Source organism: Zootermopsis nevadensis, unplaced genomic scaffold, assembly GCF_977971745.1.
Source record: "Zootermopsis nevadensis isolate Lab colony 2312 unplaced genomic scaffold, Znev_1.0 Znev_ptg000024l, whole genome shotgun sequence".
Taxonomy (NCBI): Eukaryota; Metazoa; Arthropoda; class Insecta; order Blattodea; family Termopsidae; genus Zootermopsis; species Zootermopsis nevadensis.
Genome location: NW_028259156.1, coordinates 17,748,715 through 17,773,749, shown reverse-complemented (window position 1 = coordinate 17,773,749; position 25,035 = coordinate 17,748,715). Strand labels below are relative to the sequence as shown.

Sequence of the window (25,035 nt, the reverse complement as noted above, 5' to 3'; positions counted from 1 at the left end):
GGCAAAACATCTATTTAATTAGAAGAAAATACTTGAAGATCCAATCCCCAAAATACCATTTATATTACACATATTGTAGTTTACATACAATCAACTAACTCCATGGTCCATGGAACAGAGCTCTTGAGAAGCTAACAGTACGCTCATTCAGTCAAAAAATCCCTCGTCTTTTATGGAACCCGAAGGTTCATTACAGTGGTCACAGAAAACCTGCCACTAGTCCAAATCCTGAGCCAGATCAATCCAATCCACGATCCAAACCCTATTCTACTAAGATTCATTTTAATATCTCACCTACTCCTGGGACTTCCAAGTGACTCTTCCTTTAAGGATTTCCAACCGAAAGTTTGTAATACATTTCTCGTATCTAATTGCATGCTACATGTTCCGCTCATCTCACTTTCTTTGATTTTATCTTCCGAACAATAGACAATGTACGAAGTTAATTGCAGTGTAGTACATTAATGATCGTCTTTCAAAGGGTTCAGGCTTTGTGCTTAGGGAATTATTAAGAATTTTGGTACTTGTTTTAAACATAAAATTTTATCGACATTCGTGTCGTAAAGCATGATAGCAAAAAGCAGCAAAACGGTGTCAACACGTCAGCTGCAACGATGTCGTAGCATCACAATGGACTGAGATTAAGTAACTTTGTTGAGATTCGCCATCAGAATGCAAAAGCTCTCACCCGGGCCTGTTCCGAGTACCAAGTGGTTGTTACATGCTGGAGTAATCAAGCCTTGAACCTTAGCATTTATTTCGAAAGGGCCTAATACGTACAAAAGCAACAAAATAGAAAACGTTTAGTCACAACAGCGTCATAAAATTGTAAAACCTTTCTTTTTGCGTCAAGGATTATTAAACCGGTTTTGACTATCGCAAAAACCATGGTTAGTTGACTTTCCGTGACCAAGGTGAAGAAGCCTGTTGAATCCTTTGTTTTTACCCAAGCTAACCAGCTGCACTGACCAGATTCCTTTTTGCGAAGCTGACATCGATTTCAGCTGGTAAAGAAATTTTTCGTCTTTTATGTGATCCAAAAGTTCGTACTGTGCCTGCAAGAGACTGCGTTCTTAACCGAATACAAAGAGAAACAATAACTCCATGGAGCACTCTTTTTGTAAAGTCGATAGTCCCTCATCCGGTAAATATATTCCCAGCTTCATCTCCATGTTTAAGATCCATCAACGTCTAGGTCTGCAAAGTGGCTCTTTTCTTTCAGGTTTTCGAGCCAAAATATTTAACAGGTCTCGTGAGTCCAGTTAGTGAGAAAGATAAGTAAAATGAGACAGGCGTCTTTTCGTGTAATATAAATAGTTTTCGGGGCTTTTTGATCAAACAATACGTAGGAATACTTCATACTGTACAAAACATTAATTTCATAACCGTCGTAAAATACGAATGGACCAGAGCCGATCTGGACGTTGTATTGAAGAGAAAGGTCGTGTCCGAATCCCGAATCGAGTCCCTGTGTCTTCTGAACTGTCCGTTTTGTAATCCGTTGCAAATGTCACGGCTGGGTTTGAGTCGCCGTGCCATTTGCTTACAGCAATTGTAGTCGCTTCTAATTTGGTAATTTTCTAAGTTTTACGTAGCCTACCTACCGTCTCCATTTGCAGGTCGTGAAGATGATAAAATGCAGTTCTTCAAGAATACGAACTGAGAAAGTTGCAATCACTTCGCAAATCGTTTGTTATTGGTTGTAGTTGCCGAGAGTGTTTGGATAGGTGCCTTTCATATGGTGTCACTGACTAACTTTCTCCCTCTCTCAATCCGAGCCCACTGATTTTATACAGAAAACTACTCTGTTTTCGCAACAGTTATGCTCCAGTGATTCTAAACTTCCAATAATACTTTCATTAATGCGACTGTTAAGTTTTCAGTGGCGGCACACACATGGAAGGATATGCGACCTTCATAGTCGCTAACCTCGTAAAGATATTTCCCGCCTTTGACGGAACTAGGAGGCTTACTACCGCATTCTCAGCCACATGAATCCAGCCCACATCCTATCACCTAATATGAGGTTATATGTTTTTGGACTGGATAATAGAATCATTTTCTGAATTTATTCTTGCCACCCTCGTGGTTTTGGTATAAACCTCTTTCCTATTCCCAGACTTAATTAAAATCAACCAATGTTAAAAGTTATCCCCTTTAGCAAACTTTGTGACCTTCCAAGTGTTTTCCTGGCGTCTTCAGAGTCAGCTGTTTCCGATATTCTGTGATCGACAACAGTGGCTTCATGAAGATAACAACAGACAGGAATAGCAAAGGAAAGCTTATTGATATTTGGTAATTCCTTCCACGCCGGATCAGTTGTACAACACTGGCTGGGATTATGCAACCCACGTCTGGCAGGCTCAAGTGCTGGTCACTCAGTCAAAGCTACTTCATCAGACAACGTAGTTCTTACTGTGGGTGATATTTATTACCTTGGTCCGCATCTGGAAAAACCCAGCTTCACTCCAGTTCCCAGTTCCAAAGGTAAATTTGCACCGAGAAGTTGGCGTGGTTTCCAAACTTCACTTCCTGGACCATTTGAAATTTTCTGAGGGTTCTTGGCAGACCACTTCGGTATTTTATGTATTCTAAATATGAAAATTTTTCTTAATTCCGTACGTATTTTGACATGTCCGTACTACTTTCTAGGTATCTTCTCAATTAAAAACGTATTGTTCTGTGGAGCACTAAGGAAAGCTCACGGGCCACTTGGGGTTCGCAAACCACTCTCTGCAGTACGTAGTTTAAAACTCGGTCAGTCTTCCTTCAGGACATTTTGTGGCTGTTATCTGTGCACCTCCTTCCCTTTCTACGCCCGGGGCAGCTGCCAAGCCCACCCTCTCTGTCATTCCTCTTTTTACATTACTAGTGCTGTGGGGATATTATGAGATTGTGCTCAGGGTGCAATTCCATGCGTGATCTGTGAAAATTATCTCCAGACTTGAAGCAGTTTGTGCAGTGTTATCTCACCCGATGGGAACTTCGCTAAAATATCTCAACGTTCGTGATGGTTGCATTTAATAAGTGAGGTTCATTCTCCGTTTTGCAAACATACGTGATTTATAAGGACTGCACTTTGGAAAGCTCGGGCATTTGTGTAATCGCACATGCAGATATTCGTTTTAAAAATAGTGCAAAGCATATTCTAGTTTATTAAACTACGATGTGTCATCAGCATAAATAACAAATGGTGAAGTAATCATGAAAGGCGACTTGTTAGAAATATGGAGTAAGGTAATTGAGTTCTGTTATAATGTATTACACAAACTAGGTAACCATTTGTAATTCTAAAGAAAACTATTAATTACCTGATTTATGAAAAGTCGCCCATTGCTACTAACAAATGATACGTCATATGAAATACAGAACTAATTAAGATCTACGGGATTTAACTTAAATAATTTTCGATATAGAAAATGTTTAACGAAATACAAGGAAAAGTAATTTATGACTCGGTGCAATATGATGAATGTAGTGCGATTAGTTTTTCAACAGCACATTTTTGATCAAGCCCAGTATTACCGTAGTTTCGGTTAAAAACACAAGCGTCTGGGAATGTATTAATACAGCTGTCTTTTGGTACGTTCGGCCGTGTAGTCTAGCTGATACCGACCGATGTTTTTTAGAGGAGCCTACTGCCTCCAACATCAGCTTATCCTGATGATAGAAGCAGTAAGCCAACTTTGTGCGTATCGCCATGAGAACCAGAATTCTCATCTGGGAACGCGATATTTTGTTTGCAGTGAATTGAATCCTGCCTCTCTAACAACTGGTTGTTTTGTTTCAGCCCTTAAGATGCGGACCTCGTTCTTGTGTGTCCTGTGTATAGCGACGCATCTCGCAGCATCTCTGCCGTTGGAGCCATCAGCAGCCTTGCAAGATCAGCAGCCCCAAGAAGAACAGGTAGGACAGCTTTGGTGTGGTTATCGGTTCGAATGCGGGCGTAGCTCCAGCCGTGAGCAATGTAGGGGCATCTTCCTTAATATTTGAAGACGATGACCAATTATGAAGCACCTCATTTCACCTTAGTAGTGTTTAAAAATTCGGTCCGTACCGCAAAGAAAAAACAACGCATAACCATTACAAATATCAACTGGTTAACGTCTTTTAAGGAAATAATCGCGGTTTGGTTTCACAATTATAGAAAGTCCAAAATTCGATTTTCTGGAGGAAATTAATCCCTCATTCCCACTTGATTAATTTTTATGAAACTACTTCGCATCGCATTTGATCTCACAAAATAATTGCTGTTACTGTATCTTTGCTAAATTAAGAATAAAATCAAATCTAAAACTTCTTGACGATGGTGAAGAGTCAATTGAATAAAAATTTACTTGGATATTATCCATCGTCTAGTAATGAAACGTAAAAAACGTAAAACGACGTTTCGGAGATGAGGCTCTATCTCCGTCTTCAGGTTCCTACTCAGTTGGGCCCACTAGATAGAGCTAATCCCTATCTCCGGAGATAGGGATTAGCTCCGAAACGTCGTTTTACGTTTTTTACGTTTCATTACTAGACGATGGATAATATCCAAGTAAATTTTTATTCAATTAAGAATAAAATATTTACGAGTTTCAGTGCATCAAAACGAAGAGAACAATTTTTAAAACCGGAAGTAATTAAAAGTGTTACCTATCGTTTTGCTGCAGGCTTGTTGCGGCATGAATAAAGAAGGTGTACGGGTCATGATAATATTAGTAGCGACCTTTACTTTTAAGATATTACACAGAATTTTCTTACAGGAACTAAGACGAGATTAGAAAAATAAAGAAAACCCGGGCTTCGTGACAGGGGAATCGTACATTTCTTTGTAGGAATCAAGATACGGTTCAGACTTTAGCACCAACATTTAACAAAACATACATCTTTATTGTTTCTACAATCTTTAGCACACGGTCAGTGGAATCACAGGATTTGAGAGGCGACTTTCACTGAGCCACTAAGCTTTGCAACTTTCTTCAGCCAGTATATCGACTTGCCTTTCCCTCTCAGCACACCAAAGTTCCACATCATCGTGCTATTAGCACCAGGGTGCATTACGAAGCCTATGGTGTGTGAGAACAGTGGCGTTTTGCTCATTGCACTACGACTCGTAACTGATCCCTATAATAATAATATTAAAATGCGTGTATTTGATGTGCGGTTATGAGCGCAGTGTAGGAGGAAAGGTCGTTTCGGTATCGATCGCCCAGATGCTGGAGGTAGCAAGCACCTCTGAAACGTCGGAAGCATCTATCAGACGACACGGCGGAACAAGCCAGAAAATCCCCATCTTCAGACTCACAGCCGTGAAAACTTTAAATCTTATGTAGAATTAGTTTTTTCATAAAAGTAAAGAAAAGCACTTTGTATGTGCCGATGTGAATAAATTTAGCTGGGGAAATATGTAACCTTTACCAGATCGGGTGCACTTGTAGAAACCCTGTAACAAGAAAGACTAAGTTCGTAGGAATTCCTGACAAAGATGTCGTGTTCTTTTGCCGTGCAAGATCTACGCACACCAACGCAAGCTCTTGAAGAAAACGCGAAGGTAACAAATGGGTGTGACAAAACTGAATGAACTGTTTATTTCATTGTCAGATATTGTTCAACAAATAATTCTTGCAGATTGTTGCTGTAGTGAGATGCTTCCTCAGCAGTTTCCGAGAGAGGAACACGGCCTGCTTCTGAAGACACTTCTGCCTGTCCGATGAACTCGTGAAAGTTGCAATCTGAAAGACTCCTCTTTCCCTTTCTTTCGTTATTGAGCGTTGTGAGATGAACATCTGTCTTGAGTTAGTGACCGCATACACTTTTAAGCGCCCTTCGACAGAAATGTATAAAATAAATGATTTCGTATCTTCCTGTCAGTATATTTTGTATCTCCGACACTACTGAAAGAATTTTGATTAAATATGGGAGTTCTCTTATGGCGAGTAGATAAGAATGTGTAAGGCGTCTATCGTGTTTAATTTTTAGCGCAGTATCTCTGCACTAGGCTGGACAGACTAAGGAAAACCACGAAGATGCTCAGGTATTATAGTCGATAACCTAGCCGAGGTTTGAAGCCGTTACCTGATGAAAACATGTCTAGACCGTTATTACAACACCGACCTGTTCGTTAACAGATCTCAACTCTGTGAGGCACAGTGGTAACTATAAGTACCACTACTCTAACATTCGATAGCTTTGCATGTTACCCACACAGTGTACCTAAGAGTTTGGTATTATTGTCAGAATAAACAGAGATTATTTCCTTAAACGATATTAACTATCTGACCTTCATAATGGTGACGGGTTTGTTTTCTTTGTCGTAGACTAAATTGTCGAACATTATTCAGATTAGCTTCGTGTTGTAAGAGATTGCAGCGTTTTGTCGATATGAGAAGAATTTTAACTTCGTGTAAAGCAATAGCCGAAGTTCAACATGGTTACCTCCAGAGCCGGCCACTGGACACGATTCAGAGCTTGATTGCATCCGCGTCCCATTTTCACAGCGAACTTCTTCGTGTGTCTTATAGGCTCGTCGTCTCCTAGTAGTGACCAGATACACAGAACGGATAGAAACACGCAGAAGGGATACATTCTAATATAATTTCACTTACCTGTTTGGTGGCGAAGATATTGTTTGCCACTATCAGCGGCTCCGGCCTCCCTCGAATGCACTGCAAGACAGGCCTCCTTAGTGTTTTGCCAAGGCAACAAATATGTAACGTTCTTGACTAAAACAAAAAAATGATATTAAAGAGGTTACCGCAGTATTTTATCATACAGAGTGTCGCAGTATCACGATAATGTAAGCAGCCCACACATACACACAAGAGAGTTGCATGGCGTTCGCGGACTGCGGGTTGAAAACCCCTGCAATGAGGCATAACGCACCAATGGTGAATGTTTTGTATTTGTCTCTAAAAAGATCAGAAACTGAAGGTACAAAAACACTTCATGCTTGTGCGGTTAATTACACGTTGCAAAATAGATTGCACCCACAAAGGGTGACGGTATTACTGTCGCGGTAGGCAGACCCGCTCGTCCCTGTCACCGCAATTTCATGCTCTGTTCACATGGCCGGTCCTGGAGTCGAACTGCAGACAAACTCTAAATAAAGTCTGAATTGTAGATCAGAATCTCTAAGCGCAAATGACTAAAATGGCGACTTTGGTCTTCTGGGTAATAACGCTGTGTAGAATTCTATGTAGGTACTGTTTCGGAGGAACATGTCGTATCCATCTTCAGAGCCGACGTAAGCTCAAATCTCATTTTAATAAGACGCTTCTGTCTTTTTTTTAAGATTCTAATAGAACAGCTACTGCGCAAGACAGAAATTTTCTTAGACTGATATATTTTAATATTTAGAGTGTTTAATAGGAGCAGATTACATATTACTTTAATCAGAATTTTTTCCAGATTATGTATTGTAATGCTGTAGGGTTGTGTAATGTACGAGGAAAAGATGGGCTGGTCATGTAGCTCAGGCGTGGAATGCACTTGAGTTTTTAAAATTCTATTACTTTCGCCAGTGATTTATTACATTAACGTGTTCTTTTACCAGTTACTAATGCTTATTATTATTATTGTACACACATGTCCATACAAAAAGATATTTTTTATTATTTATTTAGTGTTCTGTCTGACGACAGGTCCATATGAACAGGATCCCAGTAAATTTAAAGCTTCTCGAGTAAGGAAATTTTTATTACCTCACGGTATGGATGTGTCGTAAGATGTATGAAAAAGCATAAATCATTTTTAGTAGACCTTCGTCTCCTTTGCCGGAATCGATTATCAGTGTCCTGCTAGAACTCCTCACCTGTGCAAATATGTTGGTTTCGTGTTATTGTCAAGTGTCTACTTTGCAGTATTAACCCTCTCAGACCTTAAACATACAATCAGCTAGCCATGACATTGTGCGTCTCCCATCATGAAATGAGTATGACGTGATTTCATTTGCGTTCAAACATGCAGATTTATGACTAATTAACTAAACATTGTAGAGTTCTCCTTGAGAACTGACAATCAAGAAATCTCATCCCACGATGGGACCCGAGGGACTGAACGCAACGAAGTTACTTTAAATGTTATCACGCTAAAAGGAGCAGAAGATGAAAAAAGTGTGGATATAGGAGGATAAAGTAAAGAATTGGGATGGTGAGAGGGAAGAAATGTACAAGAATAAGGAGGAGAAAACAGAAAAAATAAAGTCTTATAATTAACTTAATTCTGAGAATCTGAGCTTGGAATTGGCATGCCCTGTGCTCAAACAGGATCTGTCTTTAAGGCCATTAGAACTGATAACTTTTTGACACTTGGTTTAGGTTTGTTTGACGACTGTTCATGAACTGCATCGAAATTGGGATCGCTCTATTACAAAACAGTTAGGTTAAGTCTTTTGCAATAAATTTATCTTTTCTTTTAATGAAGCACTGCGCTCTCTGTTCCAGTATTACTGAATACTGAAACGACCCGTTCTTCAAGTGCCTGAGCACTGCGGGTCCCAACTTTTCGTTGGCTTTGATCTATAGACATTTTTGGTAGGACTCCTTGGACGAGGGATCGGCCCTTCGCAAGGCCTCTACCTGTACACAGGACAGCACAACACAGAAAAACGCGGACAAACATCCGTGGCTTGAATGGGATTCGAACCCACGGTCGCAGTGACCAAGTGGGCTTTAAATGGCTGAATATCCCCAGCTGAATGACGTCCTGTGTGTGGGTGTGAAAAATCTTACAGCATTTTATTCCAAATTGTTTCTGAAGGTAAATACAAGATTCAGAGAACAGACAGACCAAACTGATTTGATTCGTTAAATCAAATCTTCATGCCACAGTGCCAAGGCTAACAGACCGGATAGCAACTGACAGGGTTGGATGAGCGTCCAGTTTATCTCTTTCCAGAACAAAACCGGGTCTTGCTTTCAATGTCAAGGGCATTGACAATTCAACTGAACTGTGAAAATGATCTGAATATAAATTAAATTCAATCGCTTACAGAGTAGCAAAATTTACACTCACTGCACGCGGTGTTCATTGCACTGTACTTCCTCAGCCTCAAAGACAATAGAAGACAGTCTTGCTGTTAGTTGTCATCGACACGAGCACATTAACGAACAGCCCAAAGACTCACTAAAATACTCGTAATTTAATATTTATTTGTTGTCGGGCTCCAGAAATATAGTCCCTTAACTCTCCAGAGAACTGTGTGTGAAATACGCGTTGATTGGTTATCTCAGTACTGACACATGCGATATTATGTAATTTAATATTTAAGATAGTTGAGACTTTGATCTCTATATTAAAATTTATTGGTGGAGTCATGACAGTAGACATTTTAGAAATTCATGTTCTGAGCATATTATTATTTTGGAAACGTTCACTTCGCTACCAAAATGTTAATTAAGATTTGAGGTCAGTTTTACCTCAAAGCGTACGTGCATCACTTACAAATCCTTTCGTAAAATGTTATCTGTTTTCCCCTCCGTTTCATCTGGTCTGGTTACTTAGAGACCATGACCTGTTTCCCTGCAAAAGCGGTCTATGTACACCTTCGTTTCGTTGCCTGGCAACTGTTAAATGTATAAAAAAGCGGTCACCGTTCCGCGTCACGGGAGTAAAAAAAATAGAAAATTTGTCATTGGTGATATTTTCGTATATTCGTAAGATTATCGTGATAAATAAGAAGTTTATTTATTTTAGTGCACTTTATTTTAAGAGAATCCCCAGCAAAAAATAATTGATTTACCGTAATCTTAAATGCAGGTTAGATTTTGATATGTTACTAGGCTACGTAGTTGAGCCAGATGAACGTAATTGTCGTCCTATTTTTCAGAGTTTAGAACAGAGATGGAGGCAACTTAATGAACCAGTGAGTGGCAGTTCTGCATATCAGGGGTGACTCCAGTGTTACTTGGTTTAATTTCAGTTTTCATAGTGAGATTTATGGTTTCCACGGCGATAAAAGTGTAGATTGCTGTCTTCTGAGATGTGCTTTGCAGACTGCTAGACGTTTACCGACGCTTCAGAGGATCTTAGTGCCTCCATCGCCGGGGTAATTGGCGTGATGATAGATAAAGTATGCACGTCTGAAACTTCGGTAAATTTCTACCAGTCTGCACGGCGCTACAACCTAGAAGACAGTCAGCCATCTTCAGTTTTCTTATTTCCAGAATGGCAGTCAGAAGGCCAGTCCGCGTAATTTTCAAGGGCGTTCTTTTTTTTGCGATTTTTCGTATCTAGTTCGCCTTGGTGTTAGGTTATTGCAGATATTAATCTATTGTTTCGATCGTTCATCTTGTAGGTGTCACTGTACAAAAAATTTCTCACAGCAGTTGTTCTTATTCGGAACGAATATTTGGCCCCATAAAATGTAGCTGGGGGGTGGAGGGTGAGAGAAGCACATATTAAAGACCTTCATATGTTGTACTCCTCACTTATTAACTGCATGGAGCAGAATCCTAACAGAAGCTAACAAAAAGCTTATCTAATAAAAAATCCCACGCGTGTTATACAATTCTAAAGTTCAATACCGTGTTAACAAGAGCACCCTATCCTGAACCATATGAATCCTGCCCATATTTTTACGTCCTATTTCTCAAAGATCCATTTTAATAATGTCGTCCTACCTGAAATATTATTAAGATGATTAAATTATGAATAATGTGGTTAGAAGGACGGGTAGCACTCGTAGTATAAGTGAGAAATACGTACAAAATCATTTTGGGAAATCTGAAAGAAAGGTGCATCTCGTGAGACCTAGTCATAGATGGAAAGATAATATTGAAACTGATTTTACATAACTGGAGGCTGGGGTTTTCGATTGGATTTAAGTATCGCAGGTTAGTGTCCAACGGCTGGCTCCTTTGGGCGCGTTGTTGAAGGTTGGGTTTCGAAAAACGGACAATTTCTTACCGCGTGAGCAACTATTAACTTTCAAGGAAGACTACAATAATGAGTTAAATTAAGTCATCTCTCATTATGATAATAGATGCTAAGTGCAACACACACGTTGGTTAAAGTAAATAAATGCTGATCTTCAATTGGCTTTCTCTCTTAACTTCTCTTGTGAAGTCACAATGTACGTAAGTAAGCGTAATTCACTTCACTTGGCTCTAAACCAAGTTTGTGATCTGTTAATTAAACCTGTGCGAATGTCCAGTGCCTTTCGATTTGGCGTATCAGATGAAATATTTAACTTTCGTTAACATCCTACGTTGCATACATACTTTTTTTTTTTTAGAAGTCTGAGGTTTTAACTTTTATTACCTTTCGTATTTGAAATTTTCTTATTTTTGTGCCAAACTACATGCAGTATTTGAAATGTAGGTTTTTGTTATTGCAAATAATTTATGATTCCTCAGCTACTAGATGGGGTTTTATTCCTTTATGACTAGAATAGATCCATAATATATACACAAACTTATAGGTAAAACACAGAAAAACCCATTCTGAAATCTGATAATTTCTATATTTTTCAACATAGATAATTAATTAAATATCTCTTCCCTTGAAGTTTTTCCATATCCCGTTCATCACATTTCCCTTTTATTTAATGACCCTAATAATATTTGGCGAAAGGTACAAATCATTAAGAACTTTGTTACGTAATATTCTCTGTCCATTTTAAGATGATGTTTCGCAAATCCAGTGTTCTTAAATACACGCGGTTGTGACAGAGTAAACTGGACTGTAGTGTTTCCGGATTTCGTCCAGAGGCGATGTTTGCTTTCAACAATGTTGAAACGTCGAGAGAGTTAAACGAAACTCAGACCGAAATGCATGCTGGGCGCGGTTTCATTCACGAGAGCAAAGAATTCGTGTTCCGAAGAATTATGATGTTGTTTTCTATCTGATTGAATCCAGACTGTAGTCGTATAAAAGAAGTGAAATCTAGGCCACATTTGACCACATCTCGGAGTTAGTCAGTGGGTCCACGCACACAAGTTAACACTCGCCAATACGTGAAATTCTGTCTGGTGGAATGGTTAACACAAACGCGCAATGTTTCCGGAAATGTGAAAGAAGTTGAACCTGCAGATAAGCCTGCATTTAATAATTAATATATGTCGAGTTTTGTTAGGAAAAAATCCTTTTCTTTTCTGTATGGTGTCCATGGTAACTTCCATTCTTTCGAAGCAACAATTACAAACAATTGGAATTAACTTTCTTTTGATATTCTTAAATAGCTCTTGCCTAAAGCAGATTGTTTGTATCATGAAAATCATGAAGTTGAATAGAAAATAATCCCCAAATACTTTATTCTTCGCCGATAATCAAAGAATATGTGTAGAAGCCCCTTCTTAAGTTACAAAATCTTGGTAAACATTTCAATATGAAAGTATTAGCCGAACGAACATACCTTGGCAAAACAATTCTTTTAAGTGTATTAAATATAGCTCACGTAGACTTCAGAAAACAACAAACACGCACTTTCACTGACCACAAGCGAACAATTACCTGTCGAATCAAGGAATTTCGTGTGTCTCCAAGGGTCGCTGAGAATAGACAGCGTTTATGGGAATTGTAAGAACAGCAAAGTGAAACTTGAAATACGTCTAAAATAATGTAGGTGAAAAGAATTGTACTTCAGGAAAGTTGGATTATTTTTAAAGTATATATTCTTGATTTTAATGTTTAGCTGATTGAAATCTATTACTGCAAAGCTAAACACGCTGATGTTCTGTTTCATTATGCGTTACCCATTTCAAAATGATTCAGATGAATGTTGTGAATATGTCCATTGTATGATGAACCAATTTTTAAAAAAATCTGTGTTTGTTTCTCCTTTATGTAAAGTAGGGGTTATATTGTTCCGGCACAAAGAAAAAATACACTCTACACGCCACTTTTAAAGTAAGAGCCCAGTACCAAGTTTAATCATAATCCATTACAAATTTTCGAGGATAAAAGATACGTACATATACGACACGTGTTTACCTAGTACAGTTTGTGCAAAGAAAAATTACATGGAAGATTGATTGTTCGAGGAATTAAGAAACGGGGAGTAATATTTGAATGTTAAGAACAACATAATGAGAAGCCTCGCAATTTGTACTTGTCAGCCATTGTTATTAGTGTCATGAAATCGAGTAGGATAAGATGGTCGGTGTATGTAGCATGGAGATATGAAAAATAACTGCAAAATTTTAGTCTCAAAGCCTGAAGGGATCAAGATAGAATGCAGTGACGAGTATTTTTGAACACGGTAATGAACGTTCAGATTCTAAAAATACTGGGATTTCTTTCTGTGAAACCTGTCAGATTTTCAAAGAAGTTCGTGCCCCGTGCAATGCGCTAGGATAACGATCTGTGAATGGAAAGTGGTACATGATCGGATTTCCATGACCTTGTTTAGTTTAGCTTAGAATGTTATTCAATTATCGTTTAAAGGAGCGGGTCTTGGCTCCGTACTCAGGAACAGTACAAAAATTACATCTATTCTCCGTATCCACATATAATTCAGTAATTTGTAAATCTAATTTTGTACATATCTATTTCTATGCTGAGCTTTATTTGCTATTTTTGATGTTTTATAAAATTATGTACTGCTTACTGATTACATACCGCCACGGTGGTCTAGCGGTTAGAACGCTGGCCTTGTAATCCTGGGGTCTCGGGTTCGATTCCCGGCGGTGCCCGAATTTATAACTTGTGTTGGGCAAGGCCGTGGTCTAGGCAACACGGAGTTTTCCTCCGGGGGCTACTTACCCGGTTTCTCCGTGGCATCCCAACAATTACTCCATTCACACACAGAAGAAGGCAATGGCAAACCACTTCTGGATCATCTGCCAAGAACGTATATGAACAGGTCCCAGTCCGAGAAAAGGATGGAAGGATCCTGTTCATATGGACCTGTCCTCAGACAGAACACTACAAATAAAAATAAAATACTGATTACAAGAAACTAGTTTTAATTTATTTCAGTTTATCTTAGGGCTAAATACAATTCTTGGGCTACTTTATATGGCAAAAAATTATCTTTTATTAAACATTATAGACACATTGTGTCTTATATAATATGTAAATAAAGCTCACTGATTCTGAGGAAATCCCTAGTAAAATAACAACGCGTGTTAAGTGTGGACCATCGAAATCAGACCACAAGCTTTGCCGATCTGAGATAATTTCTGCAAACAATTACGATTACTCAATGAACTTAAGTAAATCTTACACGAAATATAAATCGTCTGCACGTTCACTGTTGTACAGAAACGAAAAAGAGAAGCCGGAAGCCGGTATAAAAATGGAAAATGAAAATACTCTTGCATGGTTTGGGACGCTTTCTGAATGCTCCCGTTCTGAACAAACTGTTGTAACCGTCGTGCGTTCACGCAAGAGAATTTGCTGTTGCAATGGCAGTTTTTAACCGAAAAGACACTAATTCTGTAGTTGGTTAAAACAGCGTACTCTTCATTGAGGCTTTCACTGGTGAAGGAAGTTTTTTTTTCATTAATTACCGTGTAAAAGCATTTACATTGCTTCCATGTTCAAACTAAAGGTCGTTCAACTTGAGTGGAAGCCATTTCTTATGTAGAATGAGAGAAATTTAAATGACGAAAGAATATAAAGATTTTTTTATAATCGTCGCAACAATTTCATATTTAATCATTGCTTTAACTGCAGTCATGAAGGTCAATCTTAACCTTCCCATTCTGCTTTTTGTTTAAAGAAATCGTCTTGCGTTTGTACATTTCCGTGGTTATTTGTAATCTCTGTTGTTAAAACGCAACAACAGTCAGTACTCGAAGCCACTTACCGAGCTGAGTGTCTATCAGCCCTATGACTCAACTACAAACATCAATATTATAAGTGAGTTCTTTAAAAAAAAAAAGGCGTATTCTGTGACTTGCATCCAAATGCGTTATTCGCTGAACTGAATTATTCATTGGCTTTGATTTTCATTTATTGCGGGTACAAAAAACTAATCACGCAGCTAATACAGAACTCAAATTTTCGCGATGGATGTCTTCAAATGAAAATTGTGTAACGTAAAGAGTTACATAGATCAGTTTTCTGCAATATCAGTAACTTTTATGTAATATAAGAACTTCGTTTCCAGCATTGATGTTGTGGTCTCAGCCTACTGAGCCGATTTAATCGAACGAAAATGAATTTCAATGTACAACTTTGCCTCATTCCCAAGTGACGAAGACTTGCATTGAATTCCAGTAGCGAAAACCCAAGGATAAGGATTAACATTGATTTTACCCTGTAACTTTTAGTATAGACTACCTATCCCAAATTTAATCAAAATCCGTCGGTTTGGAAGAAGAAACATGTTGACAGATATAGAGGAATATACAAGATATTTCCTACGTGCTTATTCTTTGTGCAAAGAACGCACACAATTTTTTCCCCGAAATAGTGAGTTCCGGTACTTCAAATTTTTTTCTCTGTCACTGTCCTTAGTTTCTGTTTCGCAGCGAAGCCAGAGCACTGTCCTGTTACTATGGACGCAATATTGTTCACGTAATTCTGCAAACCGAGTTATTGTCTTGGCCAAATTACGATAATAATAATAATAATAATAACAATAACGGAGGTGAAAGTCTTCCGTGTGCACATCCTCGACTGTCAGTTGTATTGGTACTACTGTAATTGAGTTACTGCTCAAGATGACTGCTTTTATGTACATTGTAGCCGATCTTCAGGTCTGCCCGTTGGAGTTATCACCACGATCGTCATAGAAACTGTTGATGCCATTGTACTTACGCTTATTCTTATTATTCTTTAGACTTTTCCCGCTTTGGTGGGGCCTACTTTTTCCTCTCTTTTCTTTTTTTGGAGGTTTGCGTGATCTATAGACATTTTTGGTAGGACTCCTTGGACGAGGGATCGGCCCGTCGCAAGGCCTCTACCTGTACACAGGACAGCACAACACAGAAAGACGCAGACAAACCCTGTCGCAGATGCCCTAAATGGGATTCGAACCCACGGTCCCAGTGTCCAAGCGGCACAAGGCCCACGCGTCATTGTACTTATTAAATTAATTAAAGAATTTAAAATTTTCACTCTAATTGCTATTTTAAGTTCTGTTCCTTCGGATAGGTGCCTTCCATTGTCCTACTCAATGTAGACCGCACAGACCATTCTCTTAGAGTGTTAACTTGATGACATGGTCTCAGTCCCCGCCTGCCTAAACGTTAACTGGTTATCACTGAAGTGGTTATTTGCACCTACAGACAAATTAAATAATTTAAATCGAACTCAAATTTACATTATGTATATAAAAAGACTGGAATAACATAAGTGTAGTGATATCTGCCTTACAGCAGAAGACAAAGCGAGTGTTTCTGTCCGTAATTATATCACCACAGTTCCCTTTGTACAAACAGGTTCACCTTGGGAAGTGCAAGCTGACATTAATTCAGAAGATAATTAGATAGACTTGTCGTGCGTCTTACGTCCCCAAGGAATCGTTAATTATAAATTATTTATTTTCCTGTATATTTACGGATACATTTTCGCTTGCGAGGATGTTAATGATAAATTAGGAAGAATGTTAAAAGAAATGGTAGCGTCCTATTACGACATAATAGTAATACATTTTAAATTGTAACTGCATTAAAGTAACCCAAGAGGATAGGTGGAACAAGTTTAAAATACGATATATGAATTTAAGCCTTATTTATATTTATTAAACTTCGCTAACCAATCCACCCCCGCAGTTTTCCTGTATCGATACTTTAATGCTAAATCTTAAAATAATTCCTAGTTAAACCAAAACTGCAGTCGTAATTGATCTTACAGATAGAAAGGTCCCAGTAGACGCAACATCATTAGCTTAAAAGCGTTTGGCTTATAGAATTGTAGTTCTGCGTGAATCTTAATTTCTGGACGCGATCAGTTATTTGTCACAATATATAACCCGAGTTATCATTTCTTTCCCGCAAAGACGTAACGTAGTGAAAGTAGAAGGTGAAAGAGAAAGTGGTTTATATGTCACATAATGCACATGCTAATAGTGTGACTGTAAGTCCGTTTTCAAACCCAATAAATAAAGTGTAATGTCTCTTATTAGGAATATAAATATTCATAGTAATCAGTATAAATTACACTGAAAATAAATAATTTTCATAATTCTTCAATATCACCTGGTACACTCAGTGGATATCCAGATGCTAGGTTTTCCTTTTTTATTAAGTATTTCGAAGCCACGTGAGTGGCTGACATTTTAAAGCACGAATCGGTGATTTAAGGCAAATGTGTTCATTAAATAAGAATCGAAATAACATCTTACTTCTTGTAACTATAAAGACATCGAGTAATTATATGCACTCATTCAAACACAGGCAAAAACACGAATCGAAGTTGTTTTTTGATCCATCATGATCAAACGAGTTTCGTCATGCTAACAAATACGCACAGACTTTGTATTTCTTCGTCCCTTTTTATAATAAATTGTTTACTTGTTTCATCAAATTCCACATGCATTAGAACCAGAAATGTAAAACTGCCCTTTTGCGAAGATGGAACGAACTTTATCTCAATAACACGGTTATTTATATCATAATTCAGTAACGTGTAAAGTAATTTAACTATGGCCCTGCATTGATTCTTCCTTTATTTTAAGACACTGCTTCAGCTTGTCATAAAATGAAATGGGAGACGATAACAGTGAGTAGATGAGGATTTGGAAGAATTCGCTGGAGATTCAGAGGAAGCCCATTTAAATATCAGGACAACCATTAAATTTCTTAGTTTTGTACATATAAAACAAAAATAATGCATTTCTGACTAAAATTTCAGCATTGAAAGGGTTAAGAATCTGTCTCAAAAATGTTCTGGAACAGATAAAAACCACGAAAAGCTGCCTGTGTCGTCTTTAGTTTCACAAGTACAAATGGGCAATGAATGTTATTTGTTGTTAGAATTTGTCTCTTTTTGTCGCTTAGATTCTGGTTAGATGACTCCACCTTTCACTGCGCCGGAAGTAAAAGCTAATAACTTAGTGAGACGGGACAAACCTGTAAAAGAATCGAGCACTACAAATATTAAAAAAAAAAAAGAAGAAAGAAAGAAAGAAAGAAAGAAAGAAAGAAAGAAAAGAAAAGAAATATTACAACGTGTTGATAAAACTTTTGTACAGTTTTGTAATGATTTTATAGAAACAGGATTTTTGAACGAAATAAAACAAAATGTTGCAGTGGTCTGAACATGAAAAATTCATTCAGCATTTTGCTCTGAAGACTTTATTAAAATATTTTCAAATACTATTCTGGGATGTATTTGTTTCAGGAGACACTAGTGACGCTAGATCTAGGAAATCCTAGGCATGATACTAGTGCAAGAGACAAGAGAACAATTGGTTTCCTGAGGCAACTCTTCCCTACGTTATCTAAGGTTAGTGCATCCAGATCACTTATATACCGAAGCGTGCTTCATTAAGAAAGTAATGCTTATTTAGATTGGCAGTCAATACATAATCTTCAGTTAAACCAGATATAAATTAACATTCTCATACTGCCCCTTCACCTATTTAAATAAAAACATTTTACATTTTATAAGAATTTGACAACTTTAGAGCAACATTTCATTTTGGAATAACAATTTAACCTTTAGTAAGCTTTATATTACACACATCACTTCTAGTAGTAGATGGTAAAAACATTAAATCTCTCTTGCCATGACTAATATTCTAAAATGTAGTGTAAAAAGGGATTTGAAATGGACTTGTCTCATAGCATTAGGACGCAGTAAATTAGGTAATGCAACTATGGGTTAATTACTAAGACTTTAATTTTTTTTTTCAAACTGTTCTGCTAAATATACAGTATTACTTTCAGATGAGCATATTTTGAAATTAGTATAAGTATTTCTTAACATAATATTTTTCCGGAATTTGTAACAATATATTCACATCATTAGTTAATAAAATAGAATCTTAACAGTTACTAGCATTTTCACATTATATTGCACCAGCAGATCTGTAGATGTGTGACATACTTAAACTTGAACGAAAAATAAAATGCTATGTAAAATATGTAAGTATTTTCACATTAAGCTGCCACAAAAGTTTTGCCTTCAGAGAGAGACAGACATACAGCAGTTTTGAAGTTCAGAGACTGGAAAAGAAAAGAGCAGTTTCACTTATAACAGCGTCTGTACCCAGTAATGAATTAGAATGAAGTATGGGATGAAATTAATATATTAATTTAGTTTAAAGTTTATGATCATTTGCAGAACAGGCAACAGAAAATTTGAAAGTGGACTTCAGAAAAAAAATGTTTTTAATGAATGACAAATTTGGTGATCATTATTTTCAATCTTTGTGTCTTATGAGAGCAGGGAATTTTTTGACTAGCTTAGATCCTGCATTACACATCTACTGAGCAGTTGGTAGAAATTAGTTTTAGCTAGTTCAAGTTATGTACTTAACTGGATAGTCTCTTATGCAATATTAAGTTGTCAATTATTTCTCAGTGCTTCAGGCATATAGAACGGTGAAAGTTGTGTCTGTGAAGAAAAGAGGCAAAAAGTGCCCCACTTATAAAACAAAACCCCTAAAACAGATATCTGAAAGCAATAAGAAACTGCAGGACATACTTAACAATAAATAGCTCGTTTAAAAATGCTTTTGCAACTACATGATCCGCATTTCATACTTTAAGAATGCCATAAACTTCCCAGAAGTTGCAATATAATAGGCACCAAACTACTTTATGTACTTCAGTTCACTGAGAAATATAGAAAAACTGGATTATTTTAGACAGGCCACTAGCGTAGTTTTGTCAGTGTGTCAGCATAGTCTGTCTATTTATTATTGTAGCAAAATGAGCACATTATCTTGAATATTGGCTCTAGAAGCCTACGTCTATATTAACAGCATTTAATCCTCTATTTGCTATAATTTATGAGTTCAATTAAATATTATTATGCCAACAGATCTGGCATTGTTATCAGAATTATTGTGATGTTTAAGTGTGTTTTATTTATTCTTCCAGTATTAGGATCTTCAGCTTCAAGAGAGTCAAGATTCATGTTTTCCTTTCAGTTTCTTGTAATTTCTCTTGTTCAACAGCCTCCATTTCATCATAAGGCTTTACGCCTTCCCAAATTGTAAGCTGAAAATAATTCCATAGCTCATCGTCTAAACACCACGTAACAGTAGATGTCTCTCATAGCAATTTGTATGAAGCGATGCTAACATGTACTTTTTAACCTAGTTTCTTCTGTTTAATAACTATTCTCAGTAGACATGTTGCTAAAATCTGGCTGAGCTTTCTCAACCATGTGTGTTCCTTTATCTGTAGTAAGTTGATTTGCATTCACAGTCTTTCATCTGAAAACCAGTGTCTATAAAGTAGCATAAAAGACAAACTAGATTAAAAATAATAAGACATCGCAGAAAAGAGAAAAAAATTGTTGGTAGCATAACAAACCACACAGATTTCGTCCAACTCACAGAAATAAAATGAAGTTCTCATGATCTAAACTTTCTAGTAATAAATATCAATAAATTATATGCATAATACAAAATAATATTTTTATTTTAAATTGTGCCTCATCTTTATCATAATAAAAATGATACATCCATCCAGTAAAAATGTTTCTAAAGATGAACAGCAGCTGCTCTTTTCAATAATTTGACAAATCTTTTTTTCTCCACCCCTCCCAGCTTGCGGTATTTTACTCAGTTTGCTGGTATATGAAGCAAAATTCATGTAGTAACATTCGCTGCTTTCTTACTTTAACCTGAATAGCAATTTATTGAAGATGCTTACCAGTTAAAAAAGGTTAAATTACATTTGTGCCAAAACTTTACTGTATAATGAAGAATAGGGAGTGTGGAGGTAAAACTCCATGCATTCTAGACCTCAGCACTAAATGGAAATGAGTGGTCAGCGTTATGCTCCGGCTACTTACCTCCAAAGAAGTATTACCCAGTATTCACTGAATTATAATTACAGACAATCTGAATATCAAAGTGAGGTACTGCTCCTACCAGAAAGTGAACCTCAGTCTTACAGCACGTAGCCAGTCAGTTCCTTTTCTGAGCTGTACCAGCTTTATTTATTGCATAATGGCCTAATATCTCTGTGGTGTCAGTTCTGGTAATGAATTGTTAATAATATTGACAAGGTGTGAAAACCATAATAGGTTTTAATATGAAAAAGTCTTCCAAATATTCAATAATCCTTTAATTTGATTTGTGTTCATCACAGATAATGTGACATTTTAATTAGTCAGTAATAAATTCGGTTGATTTTTGTCTTCTTGTCAGTTGTTATTTTCCAGTCATCCTTGTTAACAGAAACATTATTTAATGTTCTAACAAGCTATGTGGACCACCTGTTTCTTCTAGACAGTTGATGATATAGTACAAAATATCACAAGGTTCTTGTTCCGTGTAATTGGACGTCTGGTGCTCCAAGGTGGGCTCCTTGGAGGTGGGGGAGGAGGAGGAGGGGGTGGTGACTCCTCCTCTTCCTCCGGTGGAGGCAGCGGCCCAAGTGTAAGCGTCGTACTGCCAACATTTCCTCCAAGTCCAGACGATGAGGAAGAGGAAGATAACACTGAGATGGCTGCGGTAAAAGATACAAATATTAAATATTCATCTGAAGGACACACACTCACTCATAAACATTCTGAAGCAGTCTTAGAATACTGAGGAAGAATTTTGTAAAAACAGATTGTATTCTCATCTGCCAGTGCTGGGTACATGTTGTTGCAAAGAAATTTTATTGTAAAATCTTATTGTCTGGCAGCCCTTTCTGATGAGAAATGGGGACAAATTAAAAATCTGTTTGTAGTGTAATTACATAATTTGAAATTATAAATCTTATTGCCAAAGATCGCACTAGAAAAGATGTTACTACACTGCATTATGTAAGAAAATATGATCTTGGACCATAAATACTGTTTTTATGCAATCAGTAATTGAAATATAGTTTTGATAAATTGAATTATAGAGTTCTTTCGGTGTTTTAATATAATTAAATCCCCATTTACTATTGTAACTGTGGTCCCAGCATAACTGTCTCAGTGTCAAATTTTCTCCATGAAATATCAAAATTTATTGTTCTGAAATTCTAAAGCAAAACCTCAAATTTAGCTTTCAAAATGAAAAGTCATTCTAAACAACTGGTTCTTGCTTCCTTTCTCTGATCAACTTTCTTCTCAACATTCTACAGAAATTTGCTTATTCATGTGCATGTGTGTGTATATGTGCATGCACACACACAACTCATGAACATAATGTACCAACATTCACAACTGATAGTTGATGAACACTCAGCAGACTGATTCAACAACATATTTCTCATGTAATTAAGTGAATTACAGTGACAAATGAAACATCAACATCAACTCTGAATATTCTTAATATAAGAAACTCAAGATAAAAATTACATTAAACATAATGCCTAATACAAAAAAAGAATTCTCATTTTAAGATTTCCTACAGGTGCTCTATCTCTGTTTATTAGAGAATATGACTTGAAAGTCTTTTCAAATGACGTGCAAACGAGAATATTGTATCTTGAATGTAAAATATTACTTATTTTCATTTTTGGATTTACAGGATAAACAAATTAAATAAAATTAACATACCTATAGAGCAATATTTTTCTTACAGTATTATTTCTAGACATTTTGGTTGAATCATTCTGCATTTGTAACATTTGTGGCTTGGAATTCTTTACATATTAGTTTTAAGTTACCATTATATAATGTTTCTCATAATACTTTAAATAAACTTCAACATCTCTCGAGTCATAAGAATATGTTGCAAGAACCATTTACTGTCATTATCCATGTGATGGGCTTTCACTTTATGATTTTTATTTTGCCTTAAGTACTTAAGTTAATTCTTATCCATACCAAGTGCACTATAAAGAAGCAAATTCAAATGGATATTACTACACTTAATAAAATGAAATATAAAATTATAAAGACATCTATGTGAACTGACCATCTAGTACCAAAGTACAGTGCAGTAAAAAAAGGTTGCAACACGTTACACACACATCCAGATGATTGTCTATTATCAGTATTTAATGTTGGGATATTTACAGATTGTGGTTTTTATTGCACTGGGGAATAACTTTAATACTCGCATCATGCACTGCGATTTCAATGCAAAATAAAAGACAGCGTATTAACATATCTGATAATTCAGTTATTACTTATATGTGCAAACCTGAGTCAAAAAAGATGGCTGTCTTCTGGGTCACGCCATGTAGCCTGGTAGAAGTTTATTGACATTTCATAGGTGCTGCCGCCTCTGAAATGTCAGTAAACTCCTTTCAGACTACACAGCACAATGACTGAAAAGACAGGAATCTTCATACTCACTGTGAGAACCTCAAATTTCACTGACTTGAATACTTGACATAAGTTTCCTCTGCTTGTGAGATATTTCAGAGTCTACCAAGCCACAAATGGACTATTTTAATGAACAACTCACACATACAAACATTATTAATATCCTTATAATATTAAGATGGTCATTAAGGTAGATGCATGTTAGTGTAGTTCCTCTTATTTAGTGCCTTTTTGTAAATGGCTGAAATATTTAGAATCTATCTTACTCAGAGTCAGGACAAGGGCAAAGCATGGGAAGTGAGATGCTTAATGATATTTGTGTTTAATTTTATTTTTTATTCGGTCAGAAATTATTAATTTACATTAACTCTGTTTAGAATTTCAATTTGTTGAAGATAACATATATTTAGATCACAGATATTTGATTTTCATAAAGGTGAATACAATCTAATTTTCTGAAAAAGAAAATATAATGTGCAGTTCAAAAAGGGTTGCCTATTAAGACCTAAAAATCATGGCATGTTACTCCTAAATTTTTATTGGTTTTTATTAATGAATTAGTCAATTTAAAAGCTAAATTTTTAACTCTCTTTTTTTATTCAAATTTTGAACTTAGCCATATGTTTTTCAGTTTCCAGTTCAAAAAGATTTCTGATTGGTAACGTGGTAGAAAATAATTATTAGATTTACAAATTAAGCACCTTCTCTTAGATTGAAAAAATCCTAGTCCTGGTACTGACATTATTTTGTAAAGAGGGAGGCTTTTGTGTATACGCTTCATGGAATATACTGTGGCATTTCTATATTTAAATTGGAAAAACAAGGCAAATACAAAGACTAGCTGAAACCTTCCCTGTGGGTTCTGACTCATCTTTTGGTGGTATTGTTAGAGGTATAAATAGTGTTGTTAAAATATAGTACTTTTAAATTGTATAGCTCTCTGTTAGGAAATGGTTTAAATGGCTTCAGTGTATCTTGTTTCCCAGCATTCTGTATGATCCTTTATCCCTTGTAAATTATGTGTTCTGTATCTCCTCTTGGTGCTTTGGTTTTCAAGTGGAACTGTATAAAGATGATGTGTAATTTTTGGGGAGTCAGGAATTAGCTGAAGAATTTATTTAAAAAAGTAGAATTTGCATTTTAGGTCCTTTGGTTTTATTAAACTTTGAAGTTGACTGCATAACAAGCCACATCTGTTTACTTCCACATTCTTTCCAATTCATCTTTATAAATCAATCTGCAATTATCACTCCATAACCAAAAAAATTGAAAAAGCATATTATATAAACCAAGAATCAATTGTCCATTGAGAACTGTAAGGTCATAAAGTGTATTTAACCTGTTTCGATGAAGAGTTTTTAAAAATAATTTGTTCAATTTAATTTGGTCAGTGTCACAATAAATTGTAGCACAACATTTTGTGGTTAGTTTTTCAGCTAGAAAGATTAAGCCTTAATAAAAAATTATTAAAACTGTACTTATATGGTACAATGCTCTCATTCTACAATTTATAAAAAGTGTTATTGCTTTCAGTTCCTTCCTGATGTGATGTTCATTGTATTTTGTAGATTAACAAAACTAGTTACTGATCTTTTGTCAGCATACTCATGTGTAATTAGTGTAAAATATATAAAATTAGAATTTAGTACAAAATGTGCACTCTGTTATCATAGCACACCATAATTTTTCTTAAGGCATAATATTCTGTTTCTTGGAGTGGTGCATATTTATGTACATTTAACAAGGGCTTCACTTATCAATGGTTTCCAAAATGTTCTGATTTATGGACTG

The 25,035-nt window shown here is 36.4% G+C and overlaps 1 protein-coding gene across 5 annotated transcripts in view; it reads left to right on the top strand.

Annotated features, from left to right (window-relative positions):
- LOC110829565 (uncharacterized) overlaps positions 1-25,035 on the top strand; it is a 173,054-nt gene that overhangs the window by 127,687 nt on the left and 20,332 nt on the right. For 4 of the 5 annotated variants that reach the window (XM_022063404.2, XM_087355228.1, XM_022063403.2 and 1 more), the window contains 3 exons: positions 3,791-3,906; positions 18,217-18,321; positions 21,284-21,508. In XM_022063404.2, coding sequence (XP_021919096.1) covers positions 3,799-3,906; positions 18,217-18,321; positions 21,284-21,508 — 438 coding nt within the window. In that variant the 5' untranslated portion in view covers positions 3,791-3,798. The remainder of the gene's footprint in view (positions 1-3,790; positions 3,907-18,216; positions 18,322-21,283; positions 21,509-25,035) is intronic. The other variant, XM_022063406.2, reaches the window with a different exon arrangement.